Source organism: Malus sylvestris, chromosome 10, assembly GCF_916048215.2.
Source record: "Malus sylvestris chromosome 10, drMalSylv7.2, whole genome shotgun sequence".
Taxonomy (NCBI): domain Eukaryota; kingdom Viridiplantae; phylum Streptophyta; class Magnoliopsida; order Rosales; family Rosaceae; genus Malus; species Malus sylvestris.
Genome location: NC_062269.1, coordinates 19,077,937 through 19,097,370, shown reverse-complemented (window position 1 = coordinate 19,097,370; position 19,434 = coordinate 19,077,937). Strand labels below are relative to the sequence as shown.

Genomic DNA, 19,434 nt, shown 5'->3' with positions numbered 1-19,434 from the left:
GAAGGAGCATTGAAACCGTCGAAGGTTTACACTTTTGATATTACCAAGGCTGACGCAATTTTTGACTAACTGTTGTCCGCAAGAATTATCAAGCTTCGGCCTGGTCACAACATTCCTAAAGCCGAAGAGCTTAAGGGAAAAGTGTATTGCAAATATCACAATTCGAGCAAACATACGACAAACAATTGTGTCGTATTTCGCGACAACGTCCAAAGCTGGATTGATAATGGTAAACTGAAATTTCCCGAGAAGAAGATGGGTATTGACGCTGATCCGTTCCCCACGGCAACCGTGAATATGGTCGATGCGTGCCTCCCTAAGGACAAAGGGAAAGGGAAGGCCGAAGTCGTTACGACGCAACGTTTTCGGACTCAGAGTTCTCGGCCACGCTTCATGGCCGATTTCCGTTCAAACGCACCACCTACGGCTTTAACAGGACCCGCTGTTGTCAAACCTATGATGGATTATACCACCGATGAAGACAGCGGGACGGCGGTTTTGTGCAGGAAATGTAGAACAAAGGTCGAGAGTGAGTCAGAGGAGAAGCCCCCTTCACTTGGGACGGAACGACCCGTGGCCGCAACCCGGCGGACTGTTGCCAAGGTAGGCCAACATCAAGGGGTTTTTGACAGGCTTGGTCCTAAAGTACGGATGGAAGAGATACCCCCGGTTCGGAGGCGCCTCGATTTTGATGATTCGTTCTATGACGATGATTACTACAAACGAAATTCTAGCAGCACAGAATCATCGTGGAGCCAGAAAACCTTCAAACCTCCTGAACCTAAAGATCAACGGTGGTATACATATCATTCTTCGAGGGGAGTTTACACGGCACTGTCCAAATCCCAGAAACGTAGGCACCAAAGGATAGATTGCATGGCTCGCCGACGGGCAACCCATGAAACTTCAGGCCCTAAATGGCGGCCGAAGGACACAATTGCTCCCGATGATGAGCGACCAAGTCCCTCTATCATGACAGAGTTGGTTCAAGGGAAACGGTTGGTCGACCGAGATGTTGAAACTACGTTCGAGGAGGCTGATAAACGGATCAAACTTCTTCTTCGGCCAGGGGAGATGAAGGCACGACTCGAGTTTTTCCGACAAGAGGCCGAAAGCAAGTTCGCACCGCCAGCTATACAAGAACCTTTGATCAAAATTCGACGGAATTTGCATCCACCATTTCTTGGGGAGGCCTTGGAATATATGCGAGAATTTCATAAGAAGCATTCGGCCAACGATCTGTATGGTTTGCCGAAGGCATGCCAGGACACTATTGATCTGGTCCTGACTTGTCCGGATGCCGAGCGAGTCATCCAAAAGACCTCAGATCCAGGATTGAAAGCAAGGTTCCAGCATATCCGAGAAGCTCGTGTCCTGGGATTTGAAGTTGACCCGTGCACCGATATCGGTGCAGCTGACCTCCCTTTCTCGATGGAGGACCTTCAGTATTTACGATATCACTTCGAGGTATTTTCGGCTGTTTCTCTCTTCGGCCTTACGGCCGATGAAGTTGCACGTGTCGCACGTCTAGATGCTTATCTCGACATCAGGGATGCCCGGCTCCACTATCAAGAGCAGGTTCAGGCTTTGGCCCCAAGAGCACTGTCAATTTCGACCCTGCCTGAAGCGGTAGCACAGGACCAACGACTCGCTGATGCAGCACCGCCGCATGAAGCCATCACAGAGGAAACAGAGGAGTCTTGTTGTCCAACTTTGACAGCAACGGAATCGTTCGTTGCCGACCAACCGAGCAAGGAGGGTATCGACCCAATGGGCCCATCAGTCCTGGAGAATATGGAAATCAGTATGGTCCATGTGTTACCTGCCGATTTTCAATCACGCACGGCTCAACCAAATTTCCTCGATGGAGATGTGGTTGCCGAAGAACCCGGCCATATTGATTTTGTATCGGTTGCTGAAGGAGAGTCAGCGACAAAAGATGATGGTTTAAAGGCTGCCTTGGCCGAATTGTTCCCTCGTTCATCGTCGGCCAAGCTTCACCATTTAAAGCCATTGTATGTGACGGCCCACATTGAAGGGTATCCAGTTTCTAAAGTTTTTGTCGACTGTGGGGCTACCGTCAATATCATGCCTTTGAACATCATGAAGGCCTTACGCCGTTCGAACGACGAGCTTATTCCGTCAGGAATCACAATGAGTAGTTTCGTCGGGGACAAATCCCAAACTAAAGGGGTACTTCCGTTAACCGTCAATATCGCTGGTCGCACCCACATGACCACCTTTTTCGTGGTTGATTCCAAAACCGAGTATAATGCACTGCTCGGCCGAGATTGGATCCATCAAACCAGCTGTATTCCTTCTTCGTTGTATCAAGTGCTTGTCTTTTGGGACGGCAAATCGGTCACTGTTCATCCGGCCGATAGCCAACCCTTCGAAGCTAACATGATCCAAGCCCAGTATTATGATGACCACGTCGGCTATATTACATTGCAAGGCTTCAATGAAGACGGACGGCCGACTCGGATTTCGGTTCAGAAAGCTATCGAGGTTGGCGCCGAGACTGTCCACCAGGATTCGGCGAGACTCGGATTGGCCAATTTCCTCCCCGAGTCTGATGTCTGACACAGACCAGGACAAACGTAGGGCCGTGGTTTCATCTACGATGGAACGACTGCTGGCCCATTGGTATACTATATCTCGGCAACCGAATTCAGGCGTGAACCTCGTCGAATTCCTTGCCGAAGAGGATCCTGGTCCTGCCCTATCTTTTGATCAAGTCCGAGCCGCCCCGGCAGAGCTCGAGGATTATCGGCCCCAAGTTAAGGACCCCCTAGAAGAAATTAATGTTGGGACGGCCGGTGACCCACGGCCTGTCTTTGTTAGCGCTTTACTTCCTCAGCAAATGAAGGACGAGTTGCGGGCCTTGCTTACGGAATTCAAAGATTGTTTTGCTTGGAGTTATCATGAAATGCCCGGCTTAGATCGTGCTCTGGTCGAGCATGAATTACGCATTAAGCCCGGATTCAAGCCTTTCCGTCAGCCACCTCGTCGATTCTCGACCGAAGTACAACTCAGTGTCAAGGACGAACTAGTTCGGCTCTTGAAAGCCGGATTCATCCGGACAGCTCGATATGTCGAATGGTTGGCGAATATTGTTCCTGTATTAAAGAAAAGTGGTGCACTGCGCATCTGCACCGATTTTCGAAATCTGAATCTGGCAACGCCCAAAGATGAATATACAATGCCGATTTCATATCTGTTAATCGATGCCGCGGCGAATCATGTGATCTTATCCTTTATGGATGGACATGCCGGGTACAACCAGATATTTATTGCCGAAGCCGATGTGCACAAAACTGCTTTCCGTTGCCCTGGGGCACTCGGCACTTACGAATGGGTTGTCATGCCATTTGGCCTCAAGAATGCCGGCGCCACGTACCAACGGGCGATGAACACCATCTTCCATGATTTGATTGGTACCATAGTCGAAGTTTATATCGACGATGTTGTCGTCAAATCTAAACGCCGACAGACACATCTGGACGATCTCCGACAGGCGTTCCTCCGCATGCGTCAGCACAACCTCAAGATGAATCCTGCCAAGTATGCCTTCGGTGTATCGGCCGGGAATTTTCTTGGTTTCCTCGTACATCATCGTGGGATTGAAGTCGATGAGAATAAGGCACGCGCAATCATCACTGCCCCACCCCCAACAATGAAGAAACAATTACAGTCCTTACTCGGCCAGATCAATTTTTTACGCCGATTTATTGCTAATTCGGCAGGTAAAATGAAAGCATTTTCCACACTTTTGAAACTCAATGACTCAGATAAGTTCGTATGGAATGAGGAGCATCAGGCGGCGTTTACGCAGATCAAGGTTTCTCTTACAAACCCACATGTCCTGGTCCCTCCTCAATGCGGCAAGCCTCTCAAGCTATACATTTTGGCGGCCGAAGAGTCCATCGGTTGCCTCCTTGCGCAAGACAACGATGCCGGACGGGAACAGGCTATCTTCTACCTCAGCCGTAATCTGAGTCATCCGGAAATCAATTATTCCGCCGTTGAGAAGCTTTGTCTCGCCGTGTTCTTCGCTGCATCCAAGCTTCGGCATTACATGCTCCCGATGGTCACACAAGTTATTGCCCAGACTGACGTTCTCCGGTACATGCTTACCCGGCCAATTGTGAAGGGCCGAATTGGGAAATGGACGATGGCGTTGTCCGAGTTCAGTTTGCAATATGTGCCGTAAAAAGCTGTGAAAGGACAGGCGTTGGCCGATTTCCTTGCCCAGCACCCTTCGCCTTACGGTTTCAGGAGTGCTGACGTCGAAATCGGCATGGTGGTGACCCGCGACAACTATTGGACGATGTATTTCGATGGTTCTAGTACTTCGTCCTCGGCCGGCGCAGGCATCGTCATTCAATCTCCTCACAACGATCGTTGGTATTTTTCGCTCAAATTGGATTTCGACTGCACCAATAATCAGGCCGAATACGAGGCGCTGGTCATTGGTCTGGGCCTCCTTCTTGACCTACATGCCACTCGTGTCCTCGTCCTCGGGGATTCTGAACTAGTGATTAACCAAATTAATGGGTCTTTTTGCTGCATGAGTTGTACTCTGGCGTCATACCACATGGTCGCCAGCTATTTGGCCGAGTCTTTTGACGGTATTACATTCGAGCATGTTTCCCGGGTTCATAATACCGACGCAGACGAGTTGGCTCAAATCGCCTCCGGTGCACAACTCTTGGGGGGCAAGCTAGGCCGGGAGATACCAATATTACGACAATTATACCCGGCCTTGGTTGATCAGCAAATCCTCCGTTGAGACAATGTGATACGCACCAGGGTCATGTCCCTGCCGTCGTTGTTAGATCGGCAGGACTCTATAGAAATTTGCACGGTCGAGGCAGTACCAGATGATTGGAGAAAGCCCATTATGCAGTACCTTGACAATCCTAACGGAAAACATAGTCGCAGGACACGGGTTCACGCCACGAACTATGTCACGTACCAGGACGAGTTGTACCGGAAGGGCGAAGATGGTTTGTTATTGCTATGCCTCGGCCCCCAAGAGAGTGCTCGGGCGATTGCAGAGGTTCATGAAGGGGTATGCGGGGCTCACCAGTCGGGACGAAAAATGCGATGGCTACTCCGACGACATGGCTATTTCTGGCCGAGAATACTGAAAGATTGTATCGAGTTTGCACCAGGATGCGTGCAGTGCCAAATCCATGGGCCTATACAAAGGGTCCCGGCCGAATCACTACATTCGGTCATTAAGCCGTGGCCGTTTAGAGGATGGGCCATGGATGTAATCGGCAAAATCATGCCGACTTCCGGAGCTGCTAAGCATGCATGGATAATAGTCGCAACTGATTACTTCGCTAAGTGGGTCGAAGCAAAATCATATGCCGAGTTAACATCTAAAGAAGTTTGCGATTTCGTGGAGGAACACATTGTGACCCGATTCGGTGTTCCAGAAACGATCATAACTGACAATGGAACAATCTTCACAGCCGAAAGGTTTAAAGAATACACGGCCAATTTGAAAATTCAGCTGGAACAGTCCACACCGTATTATCCACAGGCGAATAGGCAGGCCGAGGCAAGTAATAAAGTGTTGATCGGCATCCTCGAAAAAATAATAAAAGAAAGGCCTGGCATGTGGCATTTGAAATTGAACGAGGCATTATGGGCATACCGAACGTCGCCCCGGTCGGCGACTGCAACAACCCCGTACGCATTAACCTACGGACACGATGCGGTGCTACCAGTCGAGTTGAGCATAAATTCGTTGCGATTAATTGAACAAAGTAGTTTGTTTAGCGCCGAATATAATCAGTCCATGAGACAGGGGCTGGAAGATTTGGAAGAGGCACGAATTGACGCTTATAACTTACTGGTGGCACAAAAACAGATTGCCAAGCGAGCCTATAATCAGAAGGTGCGACAGAAAACGTTCGGCGAAGGTGAATTGGTGTGGCAAACGGTGTTGCCCATAGGATTAAAAGATCCTAGGTTCGGCAAGTGGTCGCCGAATTGGGAAGGGCCGTTCATTGTGCATAAAGTATACGGCAAAGGGGCGTATCATCTTAAAGACCGGACTGGAGTAGTTCACAAATTACCGATTAATGGGAAGTTCTTGAAGAAATACTATCCGGTCACATGGGAGATGCGCGAATAAAAAATTTCTTGTACCAGTAGAAAAAAAATCATTCCATTAAGATTGATAGGTATTACAAAAATGAGTGGGTCGAATACATTCAAGGAGACGAGGGAAGAAGAGTGCTGAGCAGAGCCTTCAACTCCAACCACCGCACGTCGGCCATGATGACTTCGGCTTGCCGATTCTTTTTGTCCAGTTTCAGTCGCTCGACTCGTTTTTTGGCCGCCGCATACTCAGTTAGGCGATTCTTCCCACCTGACTCGAAGTCCCTCGCAAGCTCAGAAGCAATGGCCGACCGGCGTTTCGCTAGTTCGGCCATCTGACGGTCGAGCTCGGCTAACGCTTCTCCTTTTGCCCGTAGATCGTCAATCTTCGGACGGAGGGTGTCTTGAACGGCCGTGGCGGCTTGCAGGTCTTGTTCGGCCTTCAGAGCAGTCTGGAAGATACTGAATGTCTCCCGAACGCGCTCCAAGGCAGACGATGCCCGAACAATGGCATCTCCGCTCAGGCGACCGTCAGCTCCAAGGTCGTTCAGACACACGCCGAGCAGATAAAGACCGTTGCGCTCAAGTACTTGCGAGGATGAGAGCGACAGGATTTCTCGCAACTGGGTTAGGGCGCTTGGATCGGCAACCTCAGTCGGAGCGGCCGAAGGGCAGGACTCTGCAGTCGTGCTGGAAAGGAGGGCTTTGAATTCAACCTCCCATGAAGCCTGCACGAATGGACAAGGTTAAGATTAAAGGAAGTCATGACAAGAATAGCAAGAAGGTGTCGTTTTTTAACCTGCCGAGAGGAGACCTCGGCCATGTCCCCAGGATCGTTGCTTGAACCTAAAGAACTCAATGGTCGAGCCCAGTGTCTCAGATTGCTTCTCACTTCACGCGGCCGATGGAGGTTATCTACGTTTGATGGCCACTAAGGCGGCCAGGAAATATAGATAACGACCTTCGGCGCATAGAATTGACGGTGAAAAGAATGTACAGGCACCTGACATTTAGTATTTTCCTTGTTTAGAATTCTAAAGCAGAAAAGCAATCAGGAGGAGACAATTGGAGGTACTTACAAAAGCCGAGGTAACCTCCTGTGGAGGAATGTGGAAGCCTTGGTCTTGAGGATGGACCGGCGATTCCGCCGTGGCCTCGGGTTCCTCGAGCAGCCGTTTGCCACGGTCGGCTGCCGATGGGCCGACTGGCGCAGCTGCTTCAGAGGCAGGGACTTCCTGGTCCTGAGAAGGAACGAGAGGTTCGGCCACCGGGGTCGGTTCCTCGACCGTGCGCTTGCCACGATTAGCCGAGGAGGGGCCGGTTTGAACCACCATCTCGGATACTGGATGAGGTTGTCGACGAGTATGAGGACGATGCGCCAGCGGGACCTCGTCGCTCCCCTCACTCTCTTCCAACACGAGGACCGAGGGATTTGGATTCTTGGGAGAGGTTCCCTCGGTCGTAGAAGCCGCCTGTTGTGAGATAGGTGCCTTCTCGATAGAGGGAGGGACAATTGATGCGTCGGCCACAGAGGCAGGCCGCGCTAGGGCCGTCTCTGCGGCCAAAGCCGGTTGTTTCTCGACCCCAGAATCACCGGCGGCGGGAGAAGGGGAAGCACTGGGAGTCGTCGTGTGACTGGAGATAACGTGGATCTCCCGTGCACCTTTCTTCGCCATTTGTTTAACCCGCTTAGCAGGCGGGGAAGGCTCAACAGCCGGCTCGGCCTCTTGGCGAGGCCGTTTGATCAGCACAGCCCTACCAGCGGGTTTGTCCTTTTGGGCCACGACCGATTTTTTCTCGGCCGTGGCAGCGGCAACTGCCTCCGTCTTCCTCAAAGGCCGACTACCTAAAAAGATAAAGACAATTCAGTAAGGCAAATCAATATGCAAGGTTGATGGAAAGGAGGAAAGTGGAACAGGTACCTTGAGGATGAGGGGCCGAGGCCTTCTTAGGCCGGTCACCGAAGAGTCTGCTAAGCACATCTTCAACCGGCGCACCAAAGAATTCCTGGGTGTATTTCTCCCACCACTCGCCAAAGGTGTCGGTGCAATGGGTTTCCGGGGTGGCTGGTCGAAGGCGGAATTTTTGGCAGCGCTCTTGGAACTCCCTCACGGCGGTTCTACACTCCTTCTCAGAGGAACGAGGTTCGCGTCCACGGCTTAGGATCGTTCGGGAGGAGAGAAGGGGGATAGGGCAGCCCTGAAGGTAGCCGAGCTGTCGGGCAAGGAAGTTCGGATGATATACTTCCCAACCTGACCGTTTCCCATCACAGCCGAGAGGGAGGTCGCGAGCAAGCACAAACGACCCCCAGGTCTGACGAAGATCGGCGTCTTCCTCCGCGCTCCATGGGGAGGTAGGCAGCCTGATGGAGGAAGGGTAGTCTCGACGACGACATATTAGGAACTCGTCGTTGGAGAAGTCGTCGAGAGCGAAGAGGTATCGAAATACCTCTTCGGCTTGATGGGGAGGTGTCGGTCGAGAGGCCAGTTGAGGCCCAAGCGCCTCTGTTGGTGAGAATTCAGCTATGGCCGGCCGAAGGGAGGCGAAGTATACCTGCAACCAGAGTTGGAAGATCCAGAGAGGACCATTCTGGTGTGGGTCGACCTTGTGGAGGGTCGCCTCGGCCAGGCAGCGGAAAGTTGGGCGAGAATGTTGGAACTCAGTGCCAAGACGTGACCACTAGCCAGGGCTTCGGCTACCGGCATGTTCTCGACCAAACACTTGTTTGACTTGGTACAACAAATGTATTTGTTGTACCAGTAGAAGAGGAAGGCTTCATGCTCTCCCTCTCGCATGTCCTCTTCTCCTCGGCCGGCGAAGTGGAGATAGAGGGTGTTGTAATTACAGAAGTTCTTGTGGAGCTTCTGAATGTCTTCCTTCGACGGGATATGACCGTCACGGTTCAAGGTCTCGGAGGCCCGACGGTCGAAGAGCGTTTTCAGGTCGATATTCGACGGATGCCCAGAGAGGGTCGCGTCGACAAGGATCCCGGTCGCCGAAGTCCCCAGAATGACAGTGATATCCAGGATGGTGGGACCAATGGGACCCAGAGGAAGGACCATTGTGTTGGTGGCCGAGCATCAGAAGCACAGAGCGGCTTGGAGAAGCTCCTTGTCGGGAACGATTTCCATAGACGAAAGGAGGATGGCGTCGTAGATGCCAAGAGCGTTCCATTGCTCGCCGAAGAGTCGTTCCATTCGAACGACCCAGGCTGCCTAGGATGTGGTCGTCGAGGGCCAGGAGCCCTGGGGCTTAGCCGCATCCCATCGCGACCATTCAAACCCTTGAAGCAAGGGTGTTAGGCAGTGCTCCTGTAGAAGGCCGATGATAGTCGGCGGTATTGTAGCCTTGAAGAGAGGGCCCAGGATTTGGTACTGGGTGCTCATGTCATTTTCAAACCGGATGGTCTTGATCGAGCTCCGATAAAAAATCTTCTGATGTTGGTCACACTCCCTGGAAAGCTTGGAAATGAAGGACGCCATTGTGAGAAAGAAGCACGGAGTAGAAGGGTTGTCTGGGTTGGGGATTTAAAGACGAAGACTTGGAATAGGAGAAATGCACTAGAAATCAATGGCAGAGGATTTCAGGAAGTTTGAGAGCGTAAAGGTACAAATGAGGGAATTTCGGTATTTATAGAGTTATAGGGGGAAGAGCAATCGTTCGAAATTCAAAACAAAGGGCAAAATCGACCGAAGGAATTGTCGATCATGACGAACATTTGGGAAATGCGGTTGAGAAGACCGAAGGTCAGGGTTTTGGGGGCGCAGGATTGCGTGTGACGGCGAAATTAATGACGAAAGACGGTTCGATGCCCGCACGATGACAAGTGGGCTCACGGACTGAGGTAGTGGCTCGCGGATTGAGATAGTGGTCATGATGGCAAGACGGTTCAGGCTGCCGCACGCCTTAGACGTCATTATGGGGGATTGGCCATGTTAGAGGACGCCACGTGGCGAGTGGGTTAGCAGGATCAAGATCGTGCGATCGTGCTCGTGCTCAATAAATGCGCCTTGGAACTCGGGTATTAGGATCCTAAGTGGTAGATCCGCTTCTTCAAGGCCGAAACTCGGCCGAAGGTTTCAAGCCGAGGACCTCAGAAGCGAGGGGGCAATGTTTGGGCCCAAAATAATAGTTTGGGCCGAGGGTAGGATCACTCTCGGCCCAGGAGGCCGGGCGGCAAAAGGACCATGGATCGGTCAACCCGTGGGAGTCCAAACCTAGGGCGGTTAAGACGAATCCTCGTGCAATGGGGAGTCTCGACGGGATCGGATATCCAGGAAATTAATCCAGCTTAGCTAAGGACTAGGTTCATAGTCCTAATAGGTGTAGGACTGGTCGAGGTGATCCGGAGAGGGAAACCTAGTCCGAGTAGGAGGTAAACTCGGACTCAAGGTTCAGTACTATAAATAGGGGACGCTGTGCATCAGGAAAGGACCCCTACAAAATCAATACAAAATTGCCCTGCGCAAACTCTCACAACTTGTGATTTTTCTTTTTCCTTTCTTCGCTGACACATCTTCCGTTGGCATCAACAGCACTGTGGAAGCAACCGGTGATATCTTAAGTCGGCATAGATAGCTCTGTCACCGTAGAGTCAGTCGGTCTCGCAGTATCTTCCGTTGGCATCAACAGCACTGCGGCGAGGACGACTGGTTACCTATCCAAGTCTCGGTCGAGAAGGATTTCTGAATCCCTATTGGTCGAGGTCATCTCATCAGCCTTCTCGGCGAAGTGAGGTGTTACCAGGTTACTGTATTCGGCACATTGACAGCCGAATTTGAGATTGAACTTCGCAAATTAGCAGCCTTGTCTTCAGGCTCTAGAACCCAAGAGGCCGAGAATTGTTCCTTCCTCGGCCGCAATCGCAAGACACAGAAGTCAGCGGCGCGCTCGACGCAACATCATCAAATTTACTCCTCGGCCGAGCTCGGCCGACGAGTTGGCACGCCCCGCAATCACCGAAGGACGTAGTTAGCTTAGAAAATACTCGGCCTGCGCGCCACGTAGGTTTTTGTAGTTTCTAGGGTCAACACTTACAAATAATGAAAAAGGCAAGAGTCAAATCTAACTCAGAAAAAACTTTAGTAATTCACCTAAACAATTTTAACGATACATATTTTCCTCGAATGATTTAAAAATCATCGATTCAATATAAGTAATGAGAAGAGCAAAAAACAAATTTTATAAACAAACCAAAAAGAAATTATAATTATTCAACTAACATGAGTTTCGACTCTGAATTCCAACATTATGGTTTTTGAGTTCCATTCTTTGAGTTTATCGCATGGGTAACCGACAATGAGAGCTCTACCCTAGTCATACACCAAACAAAATACATCCGAGTTTAATAGTTTCAATTTCATTACGGAAGGCGTTAAACTAGTAACACGTGGCAGACGATGCACCAGGCACTTCCACCTGGCGTTTTATTGGGTGCTCCAAATAGATGGACGGCTTGATATGCGGTTATCATGCAATTGCTAATTGCATGTCGTTTATCGAAATATGTGAACTCAAGACTTCGCAAGCTGCCACGTGTCCAAATATGAAGAGAGAAGCGCGTAGCGTGTCGTATGCTTGACGGTTGGTTGCGCGTCGTTGGAGCCACTCTGTAGTCCACTCTGCCTGTGCCAAGCTCACTGGATAGTGTTTTTACACAAATACCCCTGCCACCATTAGCTTGCTAAATAAAACGACAAATTTTAAGCAGTCTTTCTCAAAAGTGAAACTCTCCATCGACTCTATGTCATTTTATGTTTTTAATATAACGTTTTATAACCTTGTCAGAAAAATTAACATTTAACTTTGTGATAGTAAAGACTATCCTGAAAAGTTCCACTTTAAAATAATTTTCTTAGCATTTCTCATGTGATGTTGTTTTGATTTTGAAGAACAAGATGAATGTTTTGAGGACGCACTTTTTTTTATAGATTTCCTTAGACTTCTTGTTTGAGTATGAGAACTGCATTCTTAAAAAACTTATTACATAAACAAATTAATTGTGATTTGTTAAAGATGTCTTATTTTCACAGTTTTAAATTTAGTCAAGTTAGGAAGAATAGTGTGCTTTCTTCTATGCACTCAAGTTTGAATTTCATTCTCTGTAGTTTAGACGAATTTAGAGTGAAATATTGCATGAATACAAAAAATATCTTATCTTCATTTCATATTTAAATGGCAGCATGTACCTTTTCAAAGTGAATAATGAAGACTAGAATTTTTTTACGTCCAACTCTCCCTTGTGGAAAAAAATTACTAGAGCGAAAAGGACTTAAACAGAACAGGTGAACCGTCACTTCTTACACAAACCTTGTATTAGTGGTCTGACACATCATGGTATCATTGAATTCATTTTATAAGAAATCTCTCAATGAACACATTCATAGAATTAGTCAACCAAAAAAGAGAGGAAAGAGGTTTGAAGCAGCCCTAATCCCCAGTAAGTGAGAGCATTTACTTCCTAAACATTGAATTCAAAGTTCAAACTCAGTGTCTTAGGCCTCGTTTGGCAGCTCGGACTGTACTGACTATTTCTGTCGGATAGGATACATAGCCACCGGATAGTACTGACTGAATTAGTTGGGCGTTTGGTGCAGTATCGGACTAATGATCGTATTATTTATACTGTGTTTGGTATTGAACCGGATAAGAAAAGGGAAGAAAAAAAATCAAAAGGTACAACAACCAAGTTATCTCATAGCAACTTTCCAATTGAGCAAAAGAGAAGAACATGTTAATCCTCCAGAACTCTGATGACACCAGTGCAAAGAGACAACAAAAACCTCACCCATTGTGAAGGCTCTTCTACCCCACCCCCCTTAAAATGTCAAAAATCCTCATGTTCCTCTCCACCCGTAAACCCCACAAAACAGCCATCCTGCAGCAGCCCCTCAGCAGTCTAGCCTTATTACCTCTACCAAAAGCATCCAGACTTTTACTAATCAGTGATTGGAACCCTTCTGAAATTTACCCAACTCATTACAGCCTGTCCAAATAATAAGAATCACAAATTTAAAGCTCCTAGACAGTGGACAACAAATGATCTCCATCATCTCCTTTCCTTTCACACATGATACACCAAATAGGAGAAGACGGCAACTAGGTCTCCTTTTCCGATGCAAATCAGAAATGTTCACCCTCAACAAGCCAACTCAAATCAATAACTTTTTAGCTGCACACCAGAGTCTTCCTCCATATGCAAAAGTTGAAGAACATGACCAGAAATCTTGAATTCGAGCACCATAATTGAAAATCCAGAAGCAAAAAGATGGAGACGATGAAAACCCAGAAGCAAAAAATTGAAAACCTGGGTTTCGTCTGCCTAGCTACCTTTTCTTCCTTCTTGGGCTCCTCCGTCGCCGGAGCCTCTGCTGGCAGTTGGGAATGAGGGAGAGACAGAGCAGCAATACCTTGGTGGAGAGAGTTCGCGTTGGGCAGGAGCAGAGAGGGTCGGAGAGATGGAGCGCGAACCCGACGAATTATACCAACCTATTGGAGAGGATAGCTAAGCGGGTGCGGAGTGTATTAAAATGGTGGGCCCGGATTATTTAATCCGGTGCCTATTTAATCCAAACAGCCACCAAACACCGTACACCGTATTATTAGTACTATCCGGTGCCTTATACGGTGTGCCAAACAGGGCCTTAAGTCACAAGAGTTGAACGTTTTGGGTGGGCAATTTGGTAAAACTAGCATTGCTAGGAAGAAGAAGAAGCTTTGGTTCTTTTCTAGAAACAACGAGGATAATCATGGGAATGACAATAAGGCACACGTGGCTAATAATGCGTCAGATTTAGCTATCTTTCCTTTCATAGGTAGATTCTCTGCTTCTCGTGCCTTCTTATTTTGTATGGTCACGGTTAAATTACATTAACATTATATATATATATATATATTTTATAAAAATAATAAGACAAAAATGAATAGTAATATAAAATGTTGACGTGGCTTAATCGTGACCACACAAACAGAAGGGCACGGAAAGTGAGAGGGCAAAGAATCTGCGTCCCTTTCTAGAAGGGAAGAGGATCCTCTCCTGAGCTCAGGATGGGGATCCTCTTGACCACGAAATCCAGACCATTTAAATTTAATCAAACGGTTCCAAACAGGATGATCCTTTAAAAGTTATAATAATTGTAACCGTTGAATTAAATTTGAACGGCTCGAATTTCGTGGTTAGAAGGATCCCATCCTAAGCCTATTAGAAGATCCTCTTCCTTCCAAAAGGCCCAAATGACCAATAAACTACCAAAAATTGCAAGCACCGATGCGAAATCAACAGATATGGAAAGTAAAAGGTCGTTGGTGGGACCCGCATGCAAATATAATATATATTATATGTGGGAAAAGCATGACCAATCAAATAATAGTGCGTTTACTAATTCGTAATCAAATTGAGAGGAATTGAATTGATGGGAAATTAGATTGAGAAGGAATTGAAATGAGGTGGAATCAAAATCAGATTCCTGTTGAAGTTGTTTACTAAAACTGTCCGGAATCGAAATATAATTCTATAAAGCTGTTTACTAATTCAGCAAAATCGGAATATAAACTAATATGATTACTAAAATGCCCTTGTCTCAAATCAAATATTTTATATATTTTTTTTAATAAAATTTGACATAGTATATAATAGTAAGAAAAAATTAAATTGCTTTTTTATTTCATAGACATACTAAAATGATTTTGTTTATTTTTTTATAAATTTAATTATTAACTTTAATATCTAAATTTTCTCGCTCAAGTTGTAGTTTTTTCTCTTCAACATATGTATGGAGTTGTGCATAATGTGAATGAGCATATAATTATGCTTAATGAGCTAGAAGGATATGGAAAGAGATTGTTAGGAGTTGGGTGAAAAGAAAAATAAGTCTTGGGTTAAAAGGATAATCTTGGAAATAATGAAAGTGAGGGTATAAAGGGAAAAAATTATCATTCCGATTGCATTGGGCAATCCAGAATCCAAATACCTTGTATATGTTGGGAATCCAAATCCTCCAATTTCAGGATTTGGGTTCCATTTTTTGTGTGGGCCCCATGCGCTTTTGATTCCTCTCAATTTTAGTAAACACATGTATAATCCGTAATCGGAATTGGATTCCTTATTCTCATTCCGATGACGGGTTAGTAATCATGCTATAAATGAGAATCCTTTTCGGATATTTTTTGTGAGGATTCTAGAGATTCTCAAATCATATCCGTTCATTGTACATTTTGTGGTTAGAAATTATTGTAAATTTTTTATTTAAAATTAAATATAAACAGTACCTGATGAAAACTAACCTCATGATATACGATGAGCGGATATGATTGGATGATTTCTGGGATTCTCACAAAGAAGATCCGGTGAGAATTCTCTCACCAATCAAATTGTCACCAAATGTGGAATTTTACTGAAGATTAGGAGGATTAACAAAAATACTATTTTTATTATTTATTTGTACCATTATTTGTAGGGAAAATTAACGAAAAGTTTCCGGTACTGTTTACTTTAACGAATAACCACATTTTTACACTAAAAAGTAAATCCTGGTACTATTCACTTTACCCTTTATTTTGTCCTTATTGTTAAAACTCAAAATTTTCAAACAATTTTCATTAGTTTTCCTTTATTTGTATTATCTCTTTAGTAGGAATGAGATCCACATGTGTTCAAATACGCTATCTTTATTATAGAAATGTTACAAATAGGTGATAATTGTAGCATTAATCGATAATTAATTGGTAATTTAGAGAAGCAAGCATTCATCCTTTCTCACCTCAGCGTGACGTAAGCTAGGACGTAAAGAATGGGGTGGATTTGAACACTGTACAAGTGTTGGGTTTTCTTTTTATTACAAAGGACAATTAACATTTGTTTTGGTGTTTATCCCTACCATTAGTCTTGTGATCACTTCAAATTAATATTAATTTAGTTGGGATTGGTTTCTAACAACGGGTCATATAGGGATCCTAATTTAAAGACTTTTCAAATAGTAGAAAGGGAAATATATCACTAGTTTTTAAGCTAATTTTGTTAATTTAATTTGAACTTTAAGTATTCATTTGCACTTATAACTGAGAGGTTTTAAGTTTGATTCTTACCAAAGACGAATTTGAACTATATTATTGCTAGTCATATTGTAAAGCTTAGCTCACTTCCAACTCTTTAGTATAGATAACATAGTTCGTTAAAAAAAAAAATTGAACTTTAACGGTAATAGATGGGTATGTGTGAGCCGAAAGTTGCAGAATTTGGTGAAACCTCCCCAAGGTTTTCACTCACTTTGTTTTTGCTGCCGGCGAAATCAGTTTGCTTGTTTGTTCGCTCAAATGCAATTTGTAGGCTTAGAAACCCCAAAAAAACCCAAAATGATGCTCTCATACTATAATCCTCAATTAGTTTTAGACGTGTTATGTCCTAACTTTCCCTTCGAAGCTTATGTGATCCATCTAAACTAGATCGTACAAGTTGTATTTTTATATATAAAATAATATTTTATACTTTAAACTAATTTAAATTGCAAGAAAGGAGACTTAAAGTTGAGTGCACAAGAGAATATCCACTTTAATTAGCCTATGTGACTATGCTCACGTTTGCAACTAGATCATATAGTCTATTCTCCTTATTACCATCTTCCCTAACACTGTATCAACCCTAGATCATTAATATATGTAATCTCATGATTCAATGAAGGGGATATGGATAGAAACGAAAGTCACAAGGAAGGATGGAATACGAGTCAGAATTAGGATACGTGGGATAACTATGTTCTCTTTTTTCCATGATAACGATATAGTTCTCTCAATCATCACAAAATGTGAAATTGAATGAATTATAAAGTAAATGACTCGATGAAAATCCTCTGCATTTAGTAAAACATAATAGAGATTTGAAGAGAATGAAAAACCATTCAATTCGTATTTGGTTGATTAGATCGAGAAAGATCTTTCAAATTTATTAATACTAAATGCAAAATGATGGCCATTTATGCATATTTGCACGGTGCTCACACGCTCTTGGGCAATTCTTAAACTCTCGGTCGTTTTTCTCTAATTTTTTCTACTAATCTAAACAAAAGGAAGTTTTATCCCCTTAGATATATTATCATCATGGTTAATTGCAATCTAAATTTTTTGGAATTTGATTTGTTGTGTATGGTTAGCCTCAATGATGCCATATATAACGTCTATGTCAACAGACTCACCAAAAGTGGAAATTTTTTTCTTGTTTGATAAGTGCCCAACCCATGATGTAGAATCTGATAAAATTGTTTATTGTGTGCTATAAGTATTGATCAAAAGGTAGTAATTAGTTCCTATCCTGTTAAACACAATGACACAATGATGATTTTGGAGAAACTAACTAGTCATTATCTAAAACTCCATGACAGGGATCATCAAGACAACATTGAGGACTCCTTTGCCACTATTCCTATCCATCTTTCCCTAAACTCAAGACCGTAAACCCTAAAAAGAAGGTCAAAACAAACCTATTTATTGACCGTAGATGCGAACCTTAGTCAGTATTAGCGACTTGTCTTCGGGCAACGAGGCATATATGGTGAAAGCCCGATAAGGAACCGAGTAAATTCAAAAAATGACAAACTTGTGAGCCTTGTGATTCCACCCTTCCGCTGGCAATTAGTAAATATTTAGTAGTAATCACCAAGTATAACAAGTACTTAGAGAGAGAAGTTGGAATCCGCTCGATGTAGCGTGATGTGCACGAACTAGGACCCAAGGAGCAAGTAGTGAGATTTGTTTTGGTTTAGTGGATGAAAAGAGAAAGCAAAGCAAAGCAAGCAGGCGTACAAATGTTTTGACTTGGAACAAGTCCAACAAAAAGCACAGTCCACCGCCTCCCTCCCCTCCCACCACTCCCACTCCACCTCCCCTTTCTACCCTTTTCCTTAGTTGACCGACTTCACTCCTTTCACCAAGTCTTCCCCAAATCCCACGTATAAATCCACCACCTCTCCTCCTCACTCTCCCCGCCACCAAAGAATAGTGAAAGCAGTCTCCGTCTTTCTGTATCTCGACAACCATATCGATCACATATTTTCCGCGTTGCGCACGCGAAATTACGATAAAAATGGCCTTAGAGGCTTTGAAATCCGCGAGTACCACCACTACTCCTTCTCCACCCTTTTCATCGTTTGAAAAGGTGGAGGATCGTCACCACGGCAATCACCAAATCCACTCCAAAGAGCCATGGGCCAAACGGAAGCGCTCTAAGCTGCCGCGCAGCGAAGACCCGCCAACCGAAGAGGAGTACCTCGCTCTCTGCCTCATCATGCTCGCCCGCGGCACCACTAGTAGCTCTGAATTGCCGCCGCAGCCGCCGTCCCGAGACCTTTCTTACAAGTGCTCTGTTTGCAACAAGGGGTTCTCCTCTTACCAAGCTCTTGGCGGACACAAGGCCAGCCACCGCAAGTCCGACTCTTCCGCCGCCGCCATGGTCGACCATCAAATCGCCGCCGCTTCCTCCGTGACAACAACGAGCGGTAGGACCCACGAGTGCTCTATCTGCCACAAGACCTTCCGCACCGGCCAGGCACTGGGAGGCCACAAGCGCTGTCACTACCACGGCGGCAGCGCGGCCACGAGCGCTGTCACTACTTCCGAAGGCGGCGGTGCTGGGGCTTCCAGCCATAGTCAGAGTCATCAGAGTCAGCGCGGATTTGACCTGAACATGCCGGCGTTGCCGGAGTTCTGGCCAGGGTTCGGCGGGGACAAGAAAAGTCAACTCTCCGGCGAGCAGGAGGTGCAGAGCCCGATGGTGGGAAAGAAGCCGCGGTGGTTGTTGGGTGGAGATTAATTTGGATTTACGTGAATTACAAAGCTCCGCCGTATAGCTAGCTAGCTGATAGCTGTATGTTTTTAATTTTTAAATTTTATTTTTTCTTCATTTGATGAGTTATTAATGCTGTACAGACAATTCAATTCGTTCATTGTTTGTGAACAATGTTGTAGTGTCTCCAATTGGTTATTATTTAATGGGGTTTTATCATAAATGATCTCTGAAATTGACTCACATCATCAAGATGGTTCTTAAAATTGAAAATCATTCAATATAGTTCCTGAAAATGATCATCATAAATCAATGTGGTCCTTCGAGAGCATTTTTGCTCACCACCATAAATTATGGTGTATGCTCACCATACATCTAATCAATTGACACGTGTCATTTCACTTAACTCTACTTAACTTTCATATTAAATGTTAATTTTTCAATTTTGAAAAAAATTAACCAAGATTAAGTGAAAGTTAACGTGTCAATTGATTAGGTGTACGATGAGTATACACCATTATGGTGGTGAGCAAAAATGCTCCCGT

At 45.5% G+C, this 19,434-nt stretch overlaps 2 protein-coding genes across 2 annotated transcripts; one reads left to right on the top strand and one right to left on the bottom strand.

Moving 5' to 3' along the window:
* Positions 1–6,230: 6,230 nt before the first annotated feature.
* LOC126584292 (uncharacterized) lies at positions 6,231–9,379 on the bottom strand. Its single transcript, XM_050248725.1, has 4 exons — positions 9,164–9,379; positions 8,040–8,670; positions 7,197–7,963; positions 6,231–6,845 (listed from the first exon to the last, which is right to left on the bottom strand). The coding sequence occupies exons 1-4, from the start codon at positions 9,377–9,379 to the stop codon at positions 6,231–6,233; spliced, it is 2,229 nt and encodes a 742-aa protein (XP_050104682.1).
* An 8,538-nt stretch (positions 9,380–17,917) lies between these two features.
* On the top strand, positions 17,918–19,112 carry LOC126584834 (zinc finger protein ZAT10-like). The gene has a single exon (XM_050249197.1). It carries the CDS (start codon positions 18,191–18,193, stop codon positions 18,914–18,916), a length of 726 nt encoding a protein of 241 aa, XP_050105154.1. The 5' UTR covers positions 17,918–18,190; the 3' UTR covers positions 18,917–19,112.
* The last annotated feature ends 322 nt before the right edge of the window (positions 19,113–19,434 follow it).